Consider the following 26548-nt stretch of genomic DNA (forward strand, 5'->3'; position numbering starts at 1 on the left):
ATTAATCTCCTAGATTGTAAGCTCCAAGGAGCAGGGCCCTCGAACCCCTTGTGTATCGCATTGTATTGTTATTGTACTGTCTCCCATTGTAACGTACAGCCCTGAGCAAACTGTTGGCGCTATATAGATACTGTATAATAATAATAATTTATTGCATGAACATGCTCAGCTCCATTAGTAATTCAGCCTCTTTATATCAAAACTTAAATACATTTTTAGCAGTATTTGTTACATGCAATTAGCTTTTTAGTGATAAATTGGATTATTTTATGTGAATACTGTATTTCTTTTTAGCCAGTGTGGACATACTACATATAACGCCCAAAAAAACTTCACTGATGCACTCTGTACTTTTCCCCCTGCTGTTCTCCCAGGCTGAAGTGCTGCCCCATGATCGCTCTCATTTAACATTTAGTTTGTTTTTTTTTTGCCATTGGGCGGCAAATATCAATCATGTTATGAATCTAAGTTGTTGTATTCCACAAGAAAATATATGAACCTTCCATTGAAGAAAAAATCAATGCATTGGCTGTTTTATAAAGTGTAAACCAATAAATAATTTGGACTCTTTATCATTTGGTCGGGTGCTTCTTCCACTGGTGCATTAACCTTCAGCTGTCACACTAAGGCCCCATTCACACTAGGGTGTTTTGAATCGCAGGTAGAATCACTGCGATTCTGCCTGCGATTTCAAAACATTCTCCAAAAATGACAAATTGTGGAACCGCATGTTCAAATGTCATTCATTTTACTGCAGTTCTGCCGTGATTGTCAATTTCAGGAACTTCTTTTAGGCAACACACAATACGGTTTGCCATGATTGCAGAGCTATTTATCACCGAACAATTCTGGCAGAATCACACCATGTTTTCAGGAGCCATTAAAATGAATGGCACCTGAACATGTGGTTCTGCAATTTGTTATTTTAGCAGAGCATTTTAAAATCATGGGCAGAATCGCAGCAATTCTGCTTGCGATTCAAAACGCCATAGTGTGAATGAGGCCTAAGATGCAGTCACTAATAGACACTTTTTTACTAGTAAAGTAAAAAACATAAATAGCAAATTACTATACTGTTGCTAGAAAATATACTATTATGGTTTAGCATATCTCTTCTAAAACAAAATAAGCCACTGTATTTTACATTTATTAGAGCCAAAAAAAAAAAAAGAAAATATCTCAGTTTAGCCATACAATTTTCAATGCTGTTTTCTAATAATTGTTTTTAATTATATAACTGTTCTTATCAGACAAGAAATATATGTTGTGTTTTGCCATATTATTTTTCTTCCTAAAATAAATTATTCTGCTCCACATAAAGTGAGTGATAGAGCAGTTTGGAATTATTTAGTAAAGGAGTTGGGAATCTTCACAAAATAAATTGTGTGAATATTCACTTTATCCAATCATGTGAAAAGCAAATTCTTATTTATTTTGAATACCCAACCATGTGCAGATGAAATAAGTCTTTGACATGACTGGACAAATGAAATAACATTCATACAATTTTCACAATTCTTTAGTAAATTAGCCTCTTGGTACATTAATGAGCCACTTTTTTTTTAGAAACTAGTTTGCATAGTTATTTAAATTTTTAGAGCTCAAACATATTATTCATGCTTGTCAACCTTGCTTGCTTAGAGACACAATAACCACCATAGACAGGTCTGCTGTAAAACAAAAGAACATGAATTACCATACCATTGTTGCTGAGAAAGAATTGACACCCCTGTGGCTACAAGAGTGCCACTTACACTTTTCACTTATTTTCATCTTGTAAGTGGCACTCTATTGTGGCAATAAAGAATTGTTTAGTTGGTACTGCACCATTTGGGGCTTTCTCCTTTTTTCTTTTTTTCTCCTACATGGTGATTTGAGTGTGGATCATTGGGAGGAGTTTGTGTGCTGTAGTTCAGGAGCGCTTGTCCTGGGATTCTAATGTTTCAAGATTAAGGAGAATAAATCATCACAGTAGTCTGATTCATTTCTTGGAAAATTATCCATTAAAGCCTAGTGTGCCAACCATGAGAGTGGGAGGCAACACTTTTTGCTGAGTGCACACCTTAGAGGGGAGCACTGCACACATATTCATGTATTTATTTTTTGCACAAGTTTTACTCACAGGGTTATCGTTTTGTGGACTGATTCATTTGGACTTTCTTTTTGGAATATCATTAATTATTAATTGTTATTTCATCAATTATTTATGTGCAAAATATCATTTATTTTATTTATATATTTTTATAAGAGTTCCCTGCACGGACAATTGATTTATGCGCCACCTGAATACTTTTTGAAGTGTTTTCTTTCTTTGTGATTATTTTATTTTTAAAGTGGCAGCATAGTGGTTATACAAACACACGTTATATAGTAGTGATAAGTATCACTCATTTACACGCTCATTAGCGCAGTTTGTTGGTTATACACCTTCACTATTTTCACAATAAGCAATTCATGTCTCTTAGACAGGTTCACACTGACAACATTGATCTTTTTAGCTGTCTTCCCAATGACCACAAGTGTAAGGCCCCTTTCACATGGGGTGGATCTGTCAGCACAATCCACCTGCTCAGCGAGGGATCTCTACGCTGATCCCCACTGAAGGTTGATGACAGGTCTCTGTCCACTCTGCTGCTGCAGAGCAGACACAGACACTGCCCACTGATTTCAATGTGATGGTCGGATGGAAACGGACTGCCAGTCCATTTTCAACCGATTGTCATACGATTCGCTGGATAGATGGGAAACGTCCGTTTTTGGCGTACAGGATTGGATCATATGCCGGCAGGTCTATAGAAGTCTATGGATGGACCAATTGGGTCCTCCTGAAAAACAGACAGGCAAACTCCATCTGTCTGCTCGTGTGAAAGGGTGCCTTAGGGACATTTTTCCCACTGACCATTACACTAATGTATCATGAGATGTAGATATAGTTATTTTGTAGCAGGGGTTTCCTGAGACTGGAAAGGTATTTTGAAAATCATGTGGAAAAGGTTCAGAAAGGCTGCTTTAGTTATATCACTTTTAATAACACATCTAATTTTGAGTCTGTTCACATATATGCAGTGCGGTATATCACATGCGATTCACACAAGAACTGCACTGCATTCCAGGGCAAATCACATGCGATTTGTGTGGAAAACTTTCAGGGTGTTGTAGACATACACACCTGCAGCGGTTCACATGAATGGGGTGCGATTCTGATGCGGGACAGGATATTAGAAATGGCTCAGGGACACAAACAGGAGGCATCATAAGAGAAAGATGGCTAAAAAGCCATACCAACATTTTGCTAAAAAACGAAAAACACATACAGAGGAAGAACCTAGCTTCAAATTTGCCAACATATATCTTTAATAGGAATCATGTGCACATTATACAAGTTCCGCAGTAAGATTCAGTCAGCACCTTCCCAGACTTTAATCAGCTACAGAAACTTTGTAATTCCTCTGTGTCGCTGATCCAATGGATGAGTTGGACAGTATTGAGACAGAACAGGCATACCAACAACAAGAGCATTAAGAAAAATAAGTTCCATATAATACAAGCCATACTATTATCTGCATTTTTATTGTAAAGTACGCTCATTGCACTATACACTATGAACAAAATGTTAACAGCGATGGAAATTCTTAAAAATATATTCTGGCTTATATGTATTACTTAAATAACCCTAGTATATTGTGTGCATTGCAAAAAGCTCTGAACCCACTGCACATTTGCCAAAAGTAATTTCTTCCCACTGAGGGAAACATAATAGTCATATAAATTACAACAGGAACACCAAAAAATTGGTTACCAATAATAATTTAGCACCAAATTGCTAAAATTCCCTTTTAAATGTACACTTTACCAAGTTTTTGTTTCCCCCTCTTTGGAATATAAATAACTTTATATATACAAAAGGTATAATATACATATATAAGCGAATGAGTATATTTTAGGTTTCACTATCTACAGTCTTTTAGTTTTATTAGGACTGTGTTGCAAGCAGGAGAACACAGTTCCTGTACCTCCACACAGTTCCTGTACCTCCAGCACTGAATTTTATGTAATGGCAAAACGTGGTGGGGTGCGCTGCAATGTCAATTGATGCTGGCTGCTGGGGAATCTATTGTTGCTAGAGGGGATCTGTTTTTGCAGGTGCAAGAGGGTCTATTACTGTTGCAGAGGTCTACAATTACTAGTGACGGATCTATTGTTACTGGGGTCAGTCCTATGTTGCTGGGGGGTCAATTGTTGCTGGGAGCAATCTTCTGTTGAGGGATAGGTCTATTGTTGTTGGCTGCTGTAAGGTCTGATACAGGGGGGTCTATTGCTGCTGCTGGGGTCTGTTGTTGCTGGGGGGGGTTGTTGTGGGTGGTCCATTGTTTCTGGAGGGTCTATTGTTGCTGGCTGCAGGGGATCTATTTTACTGCTTTTCTTTTTCACATTAGCAAATTCCGTACAAATTACTTGGCACCACAAAATATTTGGTTCTATATTCTATAAAAGGGGTGGTTCAGGGAGGTTGGTAGGGGGTGGAACCAAGGAATGGTGCTCGTAGGAGGGTAGAGGTGTAGACAAGGGGCGATTTGGAAAGGGGGAGTTCCTATTCTCTGAGAAAAAAAAACCCTGTGTATGCTCATAATGCTTTGAACAGATTTCCATGTCCTATAAAAAATTATACACAGGAAATGCAAAAAAACAAAAATATGCAGCATACAGTGACTTAAAGCAACAAGACATGTTTCGGGTTACTAATCAGATCAATTAAAGTTTAAAGCCCGACTCCAAGTAGAATTAAAAGACAAAAGAAATGAATCTCTGTATTCACCAATACATCATTCCATTGTGTTAATGTAAGCAGTACAAGTACCTGAATTAGAAATGGTATCCATTGTACAGCAGAGCCCAGACTTGGAAAGACAGAAGCAGCTCAAGGAGCCAATCAGTTGTGCAGCAGTGTTCATGTGCAAACAAGGGATATGCTGATATGAGAAGAGAGCAGAGTGGAACAGAGATGAGCTTATCAATCTGCTGTTTCACCTTTCACTATCCAATTACTGGCTATGTGTGTAAGGCAGCCCATAGGTAATTCACGATTTTTTCGTTCAACCAGCTAGTTGAATGAAAAAAAATACTGGGTTCTCCCATCAACACATTCGAGATGGATGGGGAATTCCCTACTTAGTCTTTGTATTCTGACAGCCAGGAAACTTTCCTGCTATCAGAATACACTGATCAGAGTTGCAGTCTATAGCCCACGGTGCTGATTGAGTGGAAATTTCCCAACAGGGCTTTTGTACAGAAGTTGATTAACGTCTGTACAATCAGCCTGCCCATACACGGATCAAAATTTGGCTGGTTCCTGTTTAACTGGCCAAATTTTGATCCATGTATGCCTGGTTTTACTTAACTACAGAATAGGTCAACCAGGTTTTCTGCTCTGCTACACAGGGTGGTGCTGAGTGGCGAAGCTTTGTAAATCTCAGAACTGGATGAAAAGCAATACAAATCCTTAAGCAGGTTAAAAACCTCTACAGTACTTCATATGTATTTTATCTGTGTTCTGTGTTTGTCTAGAATTCTGTTTTAATTATATTGTATTGTATTACTGCCCTTTTTACTCTGCTTTCGGTCTTAATAGGATAAACAATATATATATACACAGTCTCACCGGCCACTTTATTAGGTACATCTGTTCAATTGCTTGGTAACACAAATTGCTGATCAGCCAATCACAAGGCAGCAACTCAATGCATTTAGGCATCTAGACATGGTGGTGAGGATGACTTACTGAAGTTCAAACTGAGCATCAGAATGGGGAGGAAAGGGATTTTAAGTGACTTTGAACGTGGCATGGTTGTTGGTGCCAGACGGGCCGGTCTGAGTACTTCAAAAACTGCTTATCTACTGGGATTTCCACACACAACCATCTCTAGGGTTTACAGAGAATGGTCCAAAAAATATCCAGTGAGTGGCAGTTGTGTGAACAAAAATGTCTGGTTGATGTCAGAGGAGAATGGGCAGACTGGTTTGAGATGATAGAAAGACAACAGTAACTCAAATAACCACTTGTTACAACCAAGATATGCAGAATACCATCTCTGAATGCACAACAAGTTGAAAACCACACCGGGTGCCACTCCTGACAGCTAAAAACAGAGGCTACAATTTGCACAGGCTCACTAAAATTGGACACTAGAAGATTGAAAAAATGTTGCTAGGTCTGATGAGTCTCGATTTCAGCTGCGACATTCAGATGGTAGGGTCAGAATTGGGGGTAAACAACATGAAAGCATGGATCCCATCTGTGGGAGGTTTAATGGATGTGCAGCTGACAAATCTGCAGCAACTGCGTGATTCGATCATATCAATATGGACCAAAACCTCTTAGGAATGTTAGATTGTTGAATCTACGCCACAAAGCATTAAGGCAGCTCTAAAGACAAAAGGGGGTCCAACCCTGTACTAGCAAGATGTAACTAATAAAGTGGCTGGTGAGTGTGTATTGGTTTTTCTGGTCAGAAATCACATGTATATGGTACATTTCCACTTTAAGGCATTTATCAACAATTATATATCTTTTGTGACAGACCACATATTAGGACACCATCTTGAAAATGTGCATTAGTGAAACCTTTCCCCACCAAACCTAAAAATCCGAACCACAGAGGCTGCAAAAGGCATAAAAGAAAGTCCAATACTTGTAACCAACTTTACTGGTTTTCACTTAAAGATCGTATTGCTGTTAAATGAATGAGGAGGGAAGGTCCACTAAAAATCGAGAAATGCTAAAATCTTGCCAACTACATCTGTCCTTTGGGTTTCCAGATTAAAAGTTTAAATAAATGTCTAAGCGCTTGGTGCTGGGCTGTGCTTTTTCTTCTTTCCTTTGCAGGATTTACAGACACAGCAAATAATGCATGGTGATGCCAAAAGTAGTAAGGGTGATGTCACAATAGCAATGATACCAAGGCCAACTAGGATCCCCACAACCTGCATTAAAAAAAGTAAAAAAAGATCATAAAAATCTGACAGTAATACAGAACAATACATTGTATTCTTACATACAGTACAACAAATGTTAAGATTAGCTAACATAAAACAGCTTAGGCTGGGTTCACACTTGAGCGTGTGGTTGTGTGGGTGGGAATCGTACCTGTTCCCGCAAACAATTGCAGCCAAATCTGTAGAGATGCAAGGGGCTGCCATTCATTCTTAATGGCACCCCCATGAATCTCAAAATGCAGCACGTTTGCAGGTGCGGTAACCACACGTTGTCACAGCCACTGTCAAGCATCCAGGAAGTGATTCTTGCACTTCCTGAATGCCTGTTTTCTTTTTTGGGGCAAACAACAATTTGGACTGATGCACCGCAATTGCAAGCCAAATGTTTGGCCTGTCCGATTGACTTGAATGGGCTAGTTTGTCAGGTGGTGCTACCTTATCAACATGACATGCCACTTTAAATTTGTTGCAGCCGTGACGCTAAGTATTGTGGCCACAGGATGTGAACAGCATATAAAATAGGCATTAGGTAAGTGGTTGGGGGACAGTAAAACAGCAGTTTACCTGCATGTGAAAGAGGCCTTAGCCATATTAAATAGCAAAGTTCATAACATGAATCTGCAAGTCTTGATGAAGACACACGCCATCACTTATTTTCTGGAAACAAATCTTAGGCTAGTAATAGTGCATACTAAGTACAGTATATGCTCTGATACTGGACCCAAAAGGCATATAGGGATCTGAACACCAACTACCAATTTTGGTTCAACTCATGACTTCCTATGACAACACAATGGGAGCAGCCTTGCCAAGCCCGGAAAGTGCATTTAAAGCGGTATTATTTATTTATTTAATACAGGTACTTGTTGCAAGCAATATTAATGTGTGTGTTTTTTTTCCTGCTTTTTTATTCCAGTAAAATCAACAGTGAGCACTATTACTTCTCCAAAGAAGAACAGGGCCATCACCAAAGGATACTTGCAAAAAACTGGAGCCTCACGAAGTGAACAGGGTATGCACAAGGGGCAGCCCTAGCAAATGTTTTTGTCATTGTCTAGGTGGAGTATCTAGGAATACCAGACCTGTGTCCTGTGCTGTCTGATTAGGAAACAAAGTTTTGCCTTTAGTTATACTTTAAACAATTCAGTATTTTTATCTTTTATTACATGCAATAAATAGTTGCTTTGCAGCAAGGGATAAGGGTTGAATACAAACAGACTAGTATATTCTATCCAAAGGGACAGTTCTATTAAGAGTAGTAAAAAGAAACTGTCATCAAGGATTAATTTGGAGATCCTTAACTTTAAATTACACCCAATATTGAATTACTATTATGTTACTAATGCAGTCTGTAGTCTGCTCTTGGGGCCAAATGAAATTCTGCTGCTTTTGTTGCTGTTGTCAGATAAACAGAAATAAAAAACAGTGAATTAGACCAAAAACATAAAATTGTGGAAAACTGGCATTGTCTTAGATATCATCATCATCAAAAAAATGAATTAGCCAGGATTTTTTATTCCTATACTATGATACACCAGACAAAGGTGATATAAAATAAAGGTCAACTGTACGTTGTTATTCAAATTCAACACTTGAATATACAGTATGTATTATACATAAATTATTAAAGTAACAGTAAGGCCTCTTTAAAATGTGTATTTGTTCCTACAGCCGTTCTGAACATTGATTTGTGGTGAATCTTTTCAGAGCCAGTTTGCAGGCATTCATGAGGCAATACTGCCAAATTTTGAATGCCTGTTTTATTGTACTTGCCTTTTTTCAGCAAAATAGGGATTTTGCATTAGCATTTGCTTGGCTCACACTTGCCACACAGTCCCATTGACTTCAATAGGCGAGTCTGACAGGCCCTTACATTTGTCAAACTTGACATGCCGATTTAAAATTGCCAAACTGCAAAGCGAAGCATTGCAACCGTGGCAATATGTACTCACCCAAATGGGCACCATACTCGCTTAGAGGTGAGCGTTGGAGGAATCAATAAAAACGTGGATCAACCACGTGTTTATACTGCCCCTCTGCTGCCCGTGTGGCTAATGCGATATTTTGGGCCTACAATAATTTTTAACATTATTGTGAACTTCTGCTAGGGGTCTCAATTCCTGTAACTTATTTACCATCTGTTGCATCACCTCAACACCCCCCCTTAGAAGGTTTCCTGTAGAGGTTGATGACAGTATGGCCACCTGGTTGAATAAGCCCTGGAGTAGTCATTTCTAAAACCTCCTAGGGAGTATTGTCATAGATCTTTCTGCGGGAACTGGCTTCAAAGGAGGTATGCTTTGCTGGACATTGGCCTATACAGTTGGCCAATATCTTTCACAAGTCACAGAGCCCCCTTTGAACAGAAAAGGCAAAATAGTGGAACCCATTGAAAGGTGTAACTACCTGGAATAGAGGGGGAGGTAGTATACAGTATGCCATTGCTACATTTTTGCCTCTCTCCTTTTCCTCTCTGGAAGCCCAGTCATCAGGATGTCTGCGTAACGTATTATTCTATGTTTCTTTTCTGCAACTTTCTTTCCTGTAGTCATCTCTTTGTATTGGTAACATTCTGTATTTGCATTGTAATATTACTACTTTTAAAATTATACAAGCTACATTATATTTTGTTATATTTGATTAATAGCAAGCTTCTTTTCTGTGTAAATAAATTAGATCTTTATTTTTGCACAGTTGTTATCATTTGATATTAACATTATTGGGAATAGCTACATCAGGATTGGTTAAATTCATGTATAGACAAAAGGTTGTAATCACTTATTACATTTATAATCTTTGATAAAATTAAATTGAATAAGTATGGTGGCAAAACCGCCAAAACACTAGGCTTATCACAAATCTCTCAAATTCCCCACAATGGTAAAAGTGCAAAATGTATGCAGCTGAGACCACTTCTCTCAATATGATTTTCTACGGTTTCAATTAAGTCACTACAATAACTGTGAAAACTAAGAAGTGGTGATTGGTTTTTTTTAACTTGAACTGTTCATCACCCCTGTATTTCTCGTGGGTAGAACATGAGTGCAGCTTGCATAGTTTCATATATACCCAAGAGAGGTCTACAGCTGAACTGAGAGCCTCTTCTTCCCATGAGATGCTACACCTAAACTATGGTTAGGGCAACTTCATAGTTAGCTTTGTTCTTTAGTCATTTCTGGGTACATCTCAATGTTGGTATGCTCATACATTTCAAGTATACACTGTAGAAACGTTAACAGCAGTATGTACAGTCATTTCCACAAACATGAATTATACTAAAGGGTATCACTCTTCTATATTGCTGGAAAATGAATTGTGCTTACCTGTGTTCTATTCCACATGACTGAGGCTCTTGAATGTCCGAGTTTATTCCTGCAGGGACCTTTGTCATAATGCCGCAGAAATATGTCATTCTACAATACAAGAACAAGACAAGAAAACAAATTTATTGTATATTGCTGTAAGTAAAAATAGTGAGGGTTATTCAACAACTTAACATAGGCGGTTTGCTTTACTGGCCATGTGCTTCATTACCCAGTCACAAACACTTCCATACAGGCCCATATCTGCATTCTAAGGTCACAGCAACCATATAATTAGCACAAAATAATTGCTGCCTTGGTAGCCTATGTTACTATACAAATTACTAATTGGTTTCAGCTTTTAAAAACTTACGGTGCAATATGACTGTTTTTGGTAGAAATTATATTTTTACATGGCAAATAATTTACTAGCAGGTGTAGTAGAGTAATAGAAATCCAATAGACCCAACAGTCGGGATTCGTCACTCCAGAGAACACGTCTCCACTGCTCGAGTCCAGTGGCGGCGTGCTTTACACTACTGCATCCGATGCTTTGCATTGCATTTGGTGATGTAAGGCTTGGATGCAGCTGCTCGGCCATGGAAACCCATTCCATGAAGCTCTCTATGCACTGTTATGCTAATCTGAAGGCCACATGAAGTTTGGAGGTCTTTAGCTACTAACTCTGCAGACAGTTGGCGACTTCTGCGCACTTCAGTATGCGCTGACCCCACTGTCATTGTTCGTGATCTACCACTTCGTGGCTAAGTTGCTGTTGTTCCCAGTTGCTTCCACTTTGTTATAATACCACTAACAGTTGACCGTGGAATATTTAGTAGCAAGGAAATTTTACAGACGGATTTATTGTACAGGTGGTAACCTATCACAATACCACACTTGAATTCATTGAGCTCCTGAGAGCGACACATTCTTTCACAAATGTTTGTAGAAGCAGTCTGCATGCCTAGGTGCTTGATTTTATACACCTGTGGCCATGGAGGTGATTGGAACTCCTGAATCCAATGATTTGGAGGGGTGTCCCAATACTTTTGACAATATAGTGTATGTGAACCAGGGTCTAATATGATTATGCACAATGTCAGAGTAGTTGTGATGAAAAAATGAGAAACAGACATTTCTGGTTATTTGACGATTCTCACTTTCTGCATGCAGTCCTGACTGGTCTGTTGAACCACAATTGCCTGGATTTGTAAATTGCATCAGCCAGGTGCATGTATTCTGTTTCTCCACAAATTGGACAAATCTACATGCATATATAGAAGTGCACTGAATTATTCACAATTTGTTGTTTTACCTGCTTTCAAACTAATTTGCTCATCTATAGTTGGGAGTTTGCTTTGCCATTGTTTCAAAGTTATTGTGGATTATTTTGTAATAAAGTCCTGTCATTAGAAGTTGTTTTTGTGGTCTCCAGTTGGGCTGTTACATAAAAGCAAGGAAGGGAATCAAACAATGGGATAAGTTCAGGTATTTCATGTTGTGAAATAGTCCACATAGCTGTGTGTGTTTAGGTTATGTAAAATATAAAGTTCATATGCAGGAACTACACATCATTAATCAGAAGGATGACTAACCACCCCCACCACAGACTAAAATACTCCCATGCACAAGATTAGATTTGCACATGCTGTTATGTGAAACTAAAAGTCTTGAAATATTACATTTGGACAATCAAAGCGATTAGGGTTACTTAAATGGAACTAAGATACAACTTTTTTTCTAGTTTTAAACAGAGTGGGGAATTTTTAAAACCTCTGACAGGTTTTTATTGATCAAAATGTGAGAAAAGCAGCATGTGCCACACCATTGATCATGGAGTTCAAAGAAGATTTTAATTAGTTCAGGTTAGAATGGAATAAAACAGCTAGGGTGCTGTGCTACATGACAGCTTCACAGAAACTAGTCAGCTCTATTGATTAAATGGGTCACTCACAATACAGGATATTAAACAGAAGATCCAGTGCCTCTTATACACATACAGTGCCTTGAAACAGTATTCATACCCCATGAAATGTTCTACATTTTGTCATGTTACAACCAAAAACGTAAATGTATTTTATGTGATAGATCAACACAAAGTGGCACATAATTGTGAAGTGGAAAAAAATGATAAATGGTTTTCAAATTTTTTACAAATAAATATGTGAAAAGTGTGGCGTGCATTTGTATTCAGCCCCCGAGTCAATATTCTGTAGAACCACCTTTCGCTGCAATTACAGCTGCAAGTCTTTTTGGGTATGTCTCTACCAGGTTTGCACATCTAGAGAGTGAAATTTTTTGCCCATTCTTCTTTTCAAAATAGCTCAAGCTCTGTCAGATTGGATGGAGAGCGTCTGTGAACAGCAATTTTCAAGTCTTGCCACAGATTCTCAGATGTATTTAGGTCTGGACTATGACTGAGCCATTCTAACACATGAATATGCTTTGATCTAAACCATTCCATTGTAGCTCTGGCTGTATGTTTAGGGTCGTTGTCCTGCTGGAAGATGAACCTCCGCCCCAGTATGAAGTCTTTTTCAGACTCGAACAGGTTTTTCTTTTAAGATTGCCTTTTATTTGGCTCCATCCACTCTTGCCATCATCTGACCAGCTTCCCTGCCCCTGCTGAAGAATAGCATCAACACAACATGATGCTGCCACCACGTTTCACGGTGGGGGTGGTGTGTTCAAGGTAATGTGCAGTGTTAGTTTTCCGCCATACATAGCGCTTTGCTTTTAGGCCAAAAAGTTCAATTTTGGTCTCATCTGACCAGAGCACGTTCTTTCAAAAGTTTGCTGTGTTCCCCACATGGCTTCTCGCAAACTGCAAACAGGACTTGTTATGGCTTTCTTCTTGCCACTCTTCCGTAAAGGCCAGATATGTGTAGTGCACGATTAATAGTTGTCCTGTGGACAGATTCTCCCACCTGAGCTGTTCATCTCTGCAGCTCCTCCAGAGTTACCATAGGCCTCTTGGATGCTTCTCTGATTAATGCTCTCTTTGCTTTAACTGTCAGTTTAGGTGGACAGCCATGTCGTTAGGTTTGCAGTTGTGCCATACTCTTTCCATTTTTGGATGATGGATTGAATGGTGCCACATGAGATGTTTAAAGCTTGGGATATTTTTATATAACCTAACCCTGCTTTAAACTTCTCCACAACTTTATGCCTGACCTGTCTGGTGTGTTCCTTGGCCTTTATGATGCTGTTTGCTCACTAATGTTCTCTAGCAAACCTCTGAGGGCTTCACAGAACAGCTGTATTTATACTGTGAGTAAATTACACACAGGTGGACTCTATTTACTAATTAGATGACTTCTGAAGGCAATTGGCTCCACTAGATTTTAGTTAGCGGTATCAGAGTAAAAGGGGGCTGAATACAAATGCCCTCCACAATTTTCAGATATTTATTTGTAAAAATTTTGAAAACCATTTCTCATTTTCCTTCCACTTCACAATTAGGTGCCACTTTGTGTTGGTGTATCACATAAAATCCCAATAAAATACATTTACATTTTTGGTTGTAACATGACAAAATGTGGGAAATTTCAAGGGGTACGAATACTTTTTCAAGGCACTGTACTTTGGGTTTTTATTGCTGTGTGTTTTGCTACTGGAAAGATTTCCCTCCACTTTCTATCTTGATGACAACAGGACAGGAAATGGATCAATCCCACAGTGATAACATAGGTAGGTATAAAAAAACATGCAAATGTTTTAACTATTTTCCACTCTATTCCGAACTAAACAAAATACTTTCTGCTCATACTTTAGTCATGTCTCCTCTGTATATCATTTGAATACAGCATGTTATTGTCCAGCATGTATAATGATAACAACAGGATTTTTTGTACTTGCCATGAAATCCATTTCGTGAAATTCATTAAAGAAGTACTCCGGCAAAATGTTTATTTGCCCATGCAGTATGGCTGTGCCTACATGGGTTAACTGCTTGTTTTGTTCAGGGGAGCAAGGAAAAGCTATACTTATCCAATCCTTCAATCCTCCGGAATACAGGGCTCCCCCATATAATGCGGTGGACTGTTCCTGTCGTCCTCACATCCAAAACTGGTCTATGGGCGTAATGACATCAGGAACAGCCCATTCACAAGATCGCTAGTGTGCAGGGGGGCAGGAGTGGTGGGGACCAGCCGATGATGATCAGCAAATTTTGGTAAGTATATCTCCACTCTCCTCACCCCTAGGTAAAAACAAGCAGTTAACCAATACAGTGTGGACACAGTTCATGCGAATCATAAGTATCATCATAAGTACAATACATTACAATACAATACATTAAATTATCGCATGAGTTGTATTCTGTATTACAAGAATTTTAGTAACTCTAGTAACCTATTTGTTTTCTATATGAGACTAGCATGCAAAAAAAAGTGTACAATCATTTGTCCGATATTCTCATTGTCTATACAAGACTTTAAGCCTACATGTCTAAACCTAGACTTCAGGGACATTAAGTTAGGACAAAGTAGGTATGTTAAGACAAAAGTCAATTTTATCCCATAATTGGACTTCAAAGATAAGAAATTTCTCATTAAAAGAAAAACAATGCAAGCCAAAATTATAATGTTAGTCCCCAATCCTCAAGAGGAGCCATTTCCAAATGGAGGAAGTAGAGGAGGTCTTTGTGTTAAACTGTTACCTCAGTAAAAAAAGAGCAGAAATTTTCAAAGAAAAGGGCGATCAAAGGCTAAAGTTGTCACACAACACTGTTTGCTGCGACACACCAGTATATTCAGAATAGATGTAATGAATTATATTGTATTTTTGGACAAAAATTGTACTGATTAAATGAAAATCGTACGATCTGGTATCGTACGAGAAAACTTTTAGTGCTTGTCCCTTCGAATAATGTCAGACGAATGCTGATTATAAGCTATGTTGTCACTATCTTCCCAGTGCCTGTCGGAGTAAGAAAAGGAAGAATAGTCCTGTTAACAGGTTATATGAAGCACACATCTACTGTAATAGATCTAGAGGCAAGATGGTATAGGCACATGTAGAGAAGGGAAAAGACTGGCCAGTCATTATGGGCATTAAAGTAAGGGAATGAAAGGTAAGAAGGAACCCTCAGAAAATGGCCAGCGCAAGAGGAGCACCAGAAAATATATGAACTGAAGAGTGCGGTTCTGCCTATACTGAGCCCCTAGATAAATGGTTAAAGGGGACAGAGATCCACAATCGGTAACATGGTTACAGAGTCCACAGAGACTAGCAATCATGCAGATTAAACAGTTAGAGGAACAGCTATCTATTTGAGCAGGATGAATGAAAGGGATATCAGAGAACAAAATAACGAAAGCAGAAATTCGAGATCTAAAACTAACTTAAGCAGAGAAATTTTGAAGAGCGTTAAAAGAAAGTGAGAGAATGATATGCTTATGTTGTGTAAAAATGGAAAAAATGTAAGTGTGTGTGTTTGTGTGTTGGGGTTTTTGGGTCTACACCCTTTGTGTGTCCTGTAGCTCTGTGTAGATTTCTCCCCTTCCTCCCTTTCTCTTTCCCATGAGAAGCATGTGCTGGGATGAGACGTGTGATACCGGCAAGATCACCGATGGTATGACTACTTGTAAAAAAAATAAAAATAAATAAATAACATTATACGCCAGCTTAATTAATATGATAAACAATGTGATCACAGTAATCATGGTAAAATGAAGGATGAATTTAAAAGTGCATATAATGTAAAATAACACAAATATATATATCCTTTGATAGTGGAAACGGTGCATTTAAAATAAAAAAAAAAAGAAAGGGAAATGAGGTACAGTGTCCTTTTTTATGAAGATGTATCTGTCTAATTGGAATTAGGGTGTGATATTGAGATTATCACTCGAGTATTAATTTCTGAAGTGATGTTAACAATTTGATTAATGATATAGATATATTTTAATTGGATTAGACAACCTTGCTTGGAAATGGAATGTAGGTTAAAATGTGTAATATGGGGTTAATTTAGAAAAACATGAGGTGGTTATATTGCAGCTGCCTTAATACTTAACAGAGCCTAGATGGATGGGATATCTGAGAACTTTTTCCATAAAAATTAAATCTGATAATTTGATGTGCAGTCTATGATATGAGAGGAATAAATAAAATTACAGACCCATCACACCAAGTCCACACACCCCATTAGGTTAGATGCCTTCTGCAGCCAGCTGTTTTTTTATAGTTTTTTGACCTGGCTGATGATTTTCTGTTCTTTCATAAACAGATTGTGTGTACATTTTGTTTTTATTTATGTTTATTGTTGAGATCCAAAGCAGAATGTGTGTATTGTGAACCAATGTATCCCTTTCCCTTGTAAATGCAGTCGTAAACTGACATCAGGAAAATTTGTAAGACAGAAACTAAGGACTAAGAGGTCATGTACACAGGGCGTTTGAAAAACTCTTCTGACCGCTTGAAACTGACTGCTAGAAAATGTAGGTTAAAAAGGTCAGTTTAGCTGCGTTTACCTACCGCGTTTATGCATTTTTGCGTTTAGAAGCGTTTTTAAAAGATAACCTCAGGAGACCCTCCCAAATGCCCAGAATGCACTTAAAAAATAGTAAATTCACTAAAAAAGGCTACTAAAATACTACAGGAGTTATTTTATCAAGTCATGCAGTATTTTAGTAGTGAAGAGCATGCATTAATGTTTCAGCTCTTAAGCGGGATTCCCCACTGACAGCTGAATGTAAAAGAAAGAATTGCCAGCAATTACAAAGGAAAAAAAAATGGTGTGGGGTCCCCCCTCCATCCATACCAAGCCCTTCTTGTCTTGTATGGATTTTGAGGAGAAGCTCCATGCCAAAATTCACAAAGAAAAAAAAAAAAAAAAATGGCATGGGGGTCACCCCCTAAATCCATACCAGATCCAAGCATACAGCCCGGCAGGTTAGGAAAGCGAGCAATCCCCCCTCCTTAACCATACCAGGCAACCTGCCCTCAACATGGGGGGGTGCTTTGGGGTAAAGGGAGCTCCCCCCCAAAGCACCTTGTCCCCATGTTGATGGGGACAAAGGCCTCTTCCCCAGAACCCTGGGCTGTGGTTGTGGGGGTCTGCGGGCAGGAGGCTTATCAGAATCTGGAATCCCCCTTTAGCAAGGGGGCCCCTAGATCCCAGCCCCACCCATGTAAATGAGCATGGGGTACATGGTACCACTACCCATTCAGAAAAAAAAGCTGTACTGTGAAAAAAAACAGGAGACATTCTTTGACAAGTCCTTTATTAAAAGAAGCAAAATAAAAGAATGTCCCCAAAGTAGATCCAATGTCAACCACGATGCCTGCCACCGCCACCCGAAAAAATAAAAAAAATACAAAAAAGGCCCCGCTCCCGACGCTGGCTCCCAGCCGTCTGACTCCTCCGCTGGCTGAATAGTTATTAAATATGTAAGTTTTTGAATATAATTTTAATAGAATAGTTTTTTGTGAGCCACCAGGAGTTAACTTACTCTATTATTAATGTTAATAGTGTGCTTAAGTGAATATTTATTAAATATTAGATCGCTAGGCACTAATTACACCCTCTCTAGGTGTATAAATATAAACTATGAATTCTTGTACTGTACCGCGCTCCAATATTATCAACCTTTGTGATTGACCTTTTTTGATTGTGTGAATTTCTTAATATACCACCTATAATCCAATCATTACATACTTCTATGGTGCTTAAATATACAATTAACATAAATTCATTTATAAATGTGAATTAAAAAATTATATGTGATTATAACAAATATTAATAAAAAATTAATGAAAAATTGGAATGTCAATTCTATGTGAATAAATTTAATAAAAAATTAATAAAACATTAATAAAAAATGGGAATGTCAATTATTTTCTTTGAATTTGAGATGGTGTTGTTATTCAATTTAGTTAATGTGATGAGTCTGTGTTCGCAGCTTGAACCTCTCCCTCCTGTCTCCTCAGCTCAGCCTTCTCAATTGTGCTTTCTTCACTGGCTGCTTTGTTTATTCCTCCATATACGGAACATGCAGAGAAGGGAAAAGAAACATAGTGTCTTATCCGGGATATAAGTGATTTATTGCTCTTTGATCTCCCACTCGCATTGTGTAAATGTAAATAGAGCTTTGCATACAATGTATCCAGATCGTGCTTCAGACAGCCTGGCTGGTGTGTTTGCTTTCAGTAAATATACTCTCCGTTCCTCTGTGGATGCGTGATAACGTCACCGCCCCTCCCCTACGCGTTACGCTACAGGGACTCGTAGCTTCCTCTGGGGGATGTGGATAATCCACATCCCCCAGAGGAAGCTACGAGTCCCTGTAGCGTAACGCGTAGGGGAGGGGCGGTGACGTTATCACGCATCCACAGAGGAACGGCGAGTATATTTACTGAAAGCAAACACACCAGCCAGGCTGTCTGAAGCACGATCTGGATACATTGTATGCAAAGCTCTATTTACATTTACACAATGCGAGTGGGAGATCAAAGAGCAATAAATCACTTATATCCCGGATAAGACACTATGTTTCTTTTCCCTTCTCTGCATGTTCCGTATATGGAGGAATAAACAAAGCAGCCAGTGAAGAAAGCACAATTGAGAAGGCTGAGCTGAGGAGACAGGAGGGAGAGGTTCAAGCTGCGAACACAGACTCATCACATTAACTAAATTGAATAACAACACCATCTCAAATTCAAAGAAAATAATTGACATTCCCATTTTTTATTAATGTTTTATTAATTTTTTATTAATTTTATTCACATAGAATTGACATTCCAATTTTTCATTAATTTTTTTATTAATATTTGTTATAATCACATATAATTTTTTAATTCACATTTATAAATGAATTTATGTTAATTGTATATTTAAGCACCATAGAAGTAAGTAATGATTGGATTATAGGTGGTATATTAAGAAATTCACACAATCAAAAAAGGTCAATCACAAAGGTTGATAATATTGGAGCGCGGTACAGTATAAGTTTTTGAATATACCGCTTCTTGTTTTACCTGTTACCAAAGAGGTTAACAAAAACTAACCTGGATAACGAACCGAGCTCAGCAGCATAGCAATAGATCTTGATTGAAGGAAAAGTTTAAGGATAAAATGGAAAAGACATGTCTAGTAAAAATGGGCAACCTTTTCTGTGAAAATAAATGACATCCATCCTCCTGGGACTCTAGCAAAAAACTGCAGCATGATGGGAGTGGGAAGGATTATACCCGATTGGTTAGAGACTTTTTTGGTTGCCAGTGTCCAATTTCCTTCAAAAGACTGCAGTATAACTCACTTGTCCCTGATTCTGTTTCCCTTAAAGCCGAAGTTTAGGTATGGCAATTTTTACACTGGACCATTGTACTGTAAGTATGTAATTATTTGCCAAACTTGGCTAATTCTCCTGGAAACCATTGTAGTAGGCATAGCTTTCCACTACATTCCAGGTCCCATGCGGATGGCTGCCCTTCTATATTATGAACATAGGAGGTTGCTCACTTGGTGCAGCCATAATTCGAAGCACAATGCAAAGTGTTCTGTGATTGGATGACGTAGAGAAGTGGGACAGTGACTTCACAATCTCCAGCTTTATCTGATTGGATGAAGTGGAGGTCATGATGGATGGATGAATTTACCTTGTTGACTACTGTAGTCACCACCCACAGCTGTCAGAATACTCGAACAGTGGCTGCATCTGATTCAGCCATCAATTTTTTATTGAAGAATCAACTTTTGTCAAGCCAAGTGGTTCCATCAGGGGCACTCACATGACATCACCACCCCACTTTGTCTAATCACAGAACACTCTGCATTTATTGAGAAAATGCAAAGTGTTCGCTGAATGGCAAGGGATCCAAAAGCTAGTTGAGATCACTGTAGTAGCAGTGATTTCCAGCTTCCATGGGGGTCCCAGCTTGTAAAGTTGCAATACCTAAATTTGAGCTTTAATGGACCATAAAGGAAAACATTTTTTCACTTTACCATATAGTAACATTCTTGCTGCAATGATGGGAAACTCAAAGCATTTAGTAACGTATGTCTGGGCCAAATTGTGCAACTGTAATTTTTCAGTGCAGAAATTGTAAACACTGTGGTTCAGTGAAATGAGATTGCACACAGCTGCAAAACCTATGTGTAAATGGGCTCTATTTATTGTGTACACAATCATTAGCAAGGCAGGCACACTGGTGGCATATCACCTATCACTATACACTGAGCAAAGACCGCCCTGCTTCAGCCTTGGATACGGTTTGGTTTTATGCTGACGCTGATGGCCTTGAATTGTAATTTTTTACCATCATCTCAACGTTGTAAAAACCATTTAAATGCACATCTGCTTCCTATCAGAAAACCACTAGTAAGGAAATTATATGTACGGTAGTTGTTTTATGCTGTTTTCAGCAACCAAACTACCAATGAGGATCTGTAAACAAATTAGGTTATCTTTAATATATACAGTCATGGCCGAAATTGTTGGCACCCTTGATATTTTTCCTGAAAATCAAGTATTTCACACAAAAAAGGTATTGCATTAACACATGTTTTGCTATACACATGTTTATTCCCTTTGTATGTATTGGAACAAATATAAAACAGAGGCAGAAAAGCAAATATGACATAATGTCACACAAAACCCCAAAAATGGGCTGGACAAAAGTATTGGCACCCTTAACTTAATATTTGGTTGCACACCCTTTGGAAAACATAACTGAAATCAGTCGCTTCCTATAACCATCAATAAGCTTCTGACACCTCTCACCCGGAATTTTGGACCACTCTTCCTTTGCAAACAGCTCCAGGTCTCTCTTATTGGAAGAACACCTTTTCCCAACAGCAATTTTAAGATCTCTCCACAGGTGTTCAATGGGATTTAGATCTGGGCTCATTGCTGGCCACTTCAGAACTCTCCAGCGCTTCTTTGCCATCCATTTCTGAGTGCTTTTTGACGTATGTTTGGGGTCATTGTCCTGCTGGAAGACCCAGGATCTTGGACGCAAACCCAGCTTTCTGACACTGGGCCCTACAGTGCGACCCAAAATCCTTTGGTAATCCTCAGATTTCATGATGCCTTGCACACAGTCAAGGCACCCAGTGCCAGAGGCAGCAAAACAACCCCAAAACATCATTGAACCTCCACCATATTTTACCGTAGGTACTGTGTTTTGTTCTTTGTAGGCCTCATTCCGTTTTCGGTAAACAGTAGAATGATGTGCTTTACCGAAAAGCTCTATCTTGGTCTCATCTGTCCACAAGACGTTTTCCCAGAAGGCTTTTGGCTTACTCAAGTACATTTTGGCAAACTGTAGTCTTGCTTTTTTATGTCTCTGTGTCAGCAGTGGGGTCCTCCTGGGTCTCCTGCCATAGCGTTTCATTTCATTTAAATGTCGACGGATAGTTCGCGCTGACACTGATGCTCCCTGAGCCTGCAGGACAGCTTGAATGTCTTTGGAACATGTTTGGGGCTGCTTATCCACCATCCGGACTATTCTGCGTTGCAATCTTTCATCAATTTTCCTCATCCGTCCACGACCAGGGAGATTAGCTACAGTGCCATGGGTTGCAAACTTCTTGATAATGTTGCGCACTGTGGACAAAGGCAAATCTAGTTCTCTGGAGATGGACTTGTAACCTTGAGATTGTTGATATTTTGCCACAATTTTGGTTCTCAGGTCCTCAGACAGTTCTCGTCTCCTCTTTCTGTTGTCCATGCTTAGTGTGGCACAGACAGACACACAATGCAAAGGTTAAGTGAACGTCTCTCCTTTTTATCTGCTTTCAGGTGTGATTTCTATATTGCCCACACCTGTTACTTGCCCCAGGTGAGTTTACAGGAGCATCACATGCTTGTAACATTCTTATTTATCCGCAGTTGTGAAAGGGTGCCAATACTTTTGTCCAGCCCATTTTTGGAGGTTTGTGTGACATTATGTCGAATTTGCTTTCTTTCCTCCCTTTTTTTGTTTTGTCCCAATACACACAAAGGGAATAAACATGTGTATAGCAAAACATGTGTTAATGCAATACGTTTCGTGAGAAATACATGATTTCCTGGAGAAATATCAAGGGTGCCAACAATTTCGGCCATGACTGTATATACATACATATATATATATATATATATATATATATACACACACATACATATATATATATACATATACATACACACACACACAAATGAAAAAGTATTTTACACTCTTATGATAGGACTTTCCTATACAAGCTTTTACTAAAATGGTGACTAACTTTATGACCGCGTGTGATAACAAATAAAACTAGATAAATATTGTGTATTCTAAACAGGAATCATGGCTTTCTATTTTTGACGTTTAATGGAAATTTGAACTTTTTCCAACTATCTGTGGTATTAAGCAATCAGTTATGTTTGTCTGTACTAGCTGACAGCCTGTGTTGCAGTTTTACTCACCTTTGGTCTTTGCAGGGACATACTATGAAAATTTGGAATCCATGCATGAACCTCTAGTCCAGCTCCTTCCAAATCTTCTCATTTGGTTATGGATAGACACGAAATGAGTCAAAACTTTTTTTTTTGTTTTCCCTATGAGATTTCCCCTCACTTCTTGTGTGGTCACAGAACAGGACGTGAGAAGAATCTTTTAAACACAAAACCAGGTACAAAAGTACAAAAAAAGGCAAAGAAGGGCTCATGCCTTTGCCAGGTTTGTAGTGCAGTCTGGTGCAATTCATTGCTTTGGTGGAAGCAAGCCGAGTCAGCACCTGAGACATGATTGTGAGATGAGGAGCCTGTTGGTGGCCACGGGAATATTGGCATTAGCCTTTTGAATTTAATCATACAGACGTTAGGACCAGGGAGCAATCTGCTCGTTCAGCTGCCCTGTCCCCTTCTATTCTCCCCACACCCTCTAGTGATATAAGCAGCTTGTCATCCTCAGGGCTCAGGTCTGTCAAAGGAGCTTTCTGCGCATGGTCCGAAACGCACTACTGCCCCCCATCCTTCGTCACTTCCGGTGTATGCAGTCCACGCCGATCCCGGAAGTGGGGTGGTCATCTTGGTTCTGACGTCCCTGCGCTCCACCAGTCGTGATGCCACTGGACAGCTGAACGGTCCCTGCTCCAATCCAACCAAGAACATAAGATACACACATGTGATGAGCCTGTCCTTTTTATGCTAATACACTGCCATATTGCTGCACTTACAGGCGCCTTCATGGTGTTCTCCTATTTTGTTTTTCAATAGCTGCTGGGGTACCATAAATAAACAAAACTAATTTTCCCGGAATTGGCCTTTAATTCACAGTCAAGCACAAAGATTTCTCGGTCATGCTGTTAAATTAGCATGGTTTAAATTTTTGTTTTTTTTTTAAACAATGATGTGCTTATCAAGAAAGGTTTACTCTACATTTACTTGATCAAAAAAGACTGCCAGAGGATCAGCATAGCAGCCTAGAAGGTAGCATTTTCACAAGTAGGGGTAATCAAATGCTACCCCCATGGTGATTAGACATACATTTTTGTTGTCAATTTAAATTGTACTGTCTCTGTTTAGTATTAGCTTTTTTAAATATATACTCTGACAGTAGTGAAATGAACATATTAATCCAGCACTGTTCCCCTTTAACAGCAAGTGCTGCTAGCCTCAGACATCTGAGCTTTTGTGTTCTTTCGTTTAATCCGGGTTAAAAAAAACTGTTCTACTTAGAAAAAAATTAGTCAGAGGCAGCTAACTACAAAATTCAAGGGAAAGTTGTAATGTCGTTAATAATTTACTGGCATATTGTTAGGTTTCTACAGTTCCTAACATGCTGCACATTCAGTTGCTAAGCAATAATAATAAATGTCACTAATCTATCATAACAAAACACGTCACCTATGTCTCTGTCCTCTTTCTTATTCATCTGTCAGACAGCTCTATTTCAAAGCTAATTATATGTCAGCCAGAGGGAACTTCTAATTCATTCTTTTTGATTCTGAAAACTTTCACAGAAAAGCATATCTTGTTTTTATTTACAATCTGAAGAGAAAATCTACCCCAAAACCTTGCTTAGGTTCAGCCAAGATGGGTTAAATCCACTGAGATCTTCCTCAATCCACAGCCATACCTTGACAGCCAGTGCTCTTTCTGTAGGGCATTCTTCATATACTCCTTTGCAGAATCCACTGGAGAATGGTGATGACACCAATGTTAAGGTGGAATTAGTGGTTACTCCAGAGGAATATATGCAGAATTCACTCTAAGGGTAGATTCACACCAGATGTGGTGGGACTGTGTTGGGCATCTATTCCAACACAGTCCCACTGCATGATAAAGCAAAATGCCTTGTCTTCTGTGTGTCGGGGTCACACCACCACGTTGCAGTAAAGTGCATGCAGTGCTTTTTTTTCTAGCGTAACACAGTGACGCACAGTTGAACTTTATGAAATGTTTCTGTGACATTTCAATGAAGTTTGTTAACAAAAAAAAAAAAAAAAAAGGGGAACAGTGTGATGCGGGATCGGTGCATCAGCACTCTGGTGATCCCGCTAGACCACACACCAGCTGCTGCATGGTAATGCAGCAGCACATGTAAATGGACCCTAAAGAAAGTAAGCAGCTTATGAACAGAAGATCGCTAGTTACCACAACACCTCTACTCTTTACAAAGACTTTGATGGGAATTAAAGCTCAGATGAAACTAAAGCACAAAGTAGGCAGAAACATTATTAGTGTGAGAAAAAGGAATTTTGACCTGTAAATTCTATATCTTGGAGTAGAGTACAAGACACAGCCTTGAAATTCATGGATCCTAGGTCATGGTACCTTCAAGTGATTGGACACTGGCAAAGCTTTTGAGGACACACCCCTGGGAGGCCCCTTATAACCCTACTCCACACAATGAGTCCTCAGTTTTTTTTTAGCAAGCAATGTAAAGTAACAAAGGAACAGAGAGTGGCTTGTGTCCTGCACTGTACTTCAAGATTTGGAATTTATTTACAGGCAAGTCAAAATTTCTTTTATCCTAATCCTACAGTACATAAACTTGATAGGGCTTGATATTCATAGACTCTAGGATACTCCAAGGAATGAATAAAAAGGGTGGACAACGACAGACCCAACAAGTCTTTCCCTCTGTTTACAGCATCCAGCCCAACCAGGCAGTGCAGGGCAATCTCCTTTGGGTGCTTACGAGCCGGCACAATGAGGGCAGTATTATGCCCTTGTTGAGGAGGAAGGCTGACATGACCTTAGGAAGGAATGAGGGCAAATCTACTTTATCCTTGTGAAGGATGAGGAATGACTCCTTACAAGAGAGAGATGCTAGCTCAGAGACACATTTGACATACATGATTGCCACCAAGAAGGCTACCTTGCAGGAGAAGTCATCCAAGGGAAGATCTCTGATAGGTTTAAAGGATGTTTTTTTTTCATGGCAGATAGAACCAAGGAAGCATTGAGTGCTGTACGGAAGGTTTGATCTAAGACACACTTTGACTAAAACCTTTTACCATGGAAAATTAAGCCAGGGTTTTTTGTAAATGGACAAGGCCAAAACTTACATAGTTAGTCTGGCTGTAAAAAGACAAAAGTCCATCCAGTTCAACCATTAAAACAAAAAAACAAAAAAAACAAGTTATAATCCTACACCCACAGTTGATCCAGAAGAAGGCAAAAAAAAAACCCAGCAAAGCATGATCAAATTTGCTCCTGCAGAGGCAAACGGATATTCCCTGGATCAACTTTACCTATAAATGTTAGTATCCAGTTATATTCTGTGTATCCAAGAAAGAATCCAGGACTTTTTTTTTTTTTTTTAAAAGCAATCCACTGAGCTGGCCAGAACCAACTCTTGAGGGAGTCTATTCCACATTTTCACAGCTCTCACTGTGAAGAAACCTTTCTGTGGTTGGAGATTTAATTTCATATCCTCCAGACGTAAAGAGTGCCCCCTTGTCCTCTGTTGACTTCAGGGTGAATAACTCTACGCTGAGTTCACTAGATGAACCACTGATGTATTTATACATGTTGATCATATCCCCCCTTAATCTCCTCTTCTTAAGCGAGAATAAATTCAGTTCCTCTGACCTTTCCTCATAGCTGAGCTCCCCCATGTCTCTTATCAGTTTGGTTGCCCTTCTCTGTACTTTCTCCAGTTCCCCAATGTTCTTTTTTTGAATTGGTGCCCAAAACTGAACTGCATATTCCAGCTGAGGTGTTACTAATGATTTGTACAGGGGTAAAATGATATCTCTCTCTCTGGAGTCTATACCTCTTAATACAAAAAAGGATTTTGCTCGCTTTAGAAACCGCAGGTTGGCATTGCATGCC

The 26548-nt window shown here is 39.0% G+C and overlaps 1 protein-coding gene across 1 annotated transcript in view; it reads right to left on the reverse strand.

The window, feature by feature from the left end:
- Positions 1-3330: 3330 nt before the first annotated feature.
- The window catches only part of RNF144B (ring finger protein 144B), a 110440-nt gene continuing 87222 nt past the window's right edge, over positions 3331-26548 (reverse strand). Inside the window, exons 7-8 of the mRNA XM_089682265.1 lie at positions 10317-10406; positions 3331-6981 (exon numbers count right to left, since the gene is read on the reverse strand). Of these exons, the coding sequence (XP_089538391.1) occupies positions 6838-6981; positions 10317-10406 (234 nt within the window). The 3' untranslated portion in view covers positions 3331-6837. The remainder of the gene's footprint in view (positions 6982-10316; positions 10407-26548) is intronic.

Source organism: Staurois parvus, unplaced genomic scaffold (assembly GCF_062004578.1).
Source record: "Staurois parvus isolate SC_StPar_1 unplaced genomic scaffold, SC_StPar_1.0 ptg000287l, whole genome shotgun sequence".
Classification (NCBI taxonomy): Eukaryota; Metazoa; Chordata; class Amphibia; order Anura; family Ranidae; genus Staurois; species Staurois parvus.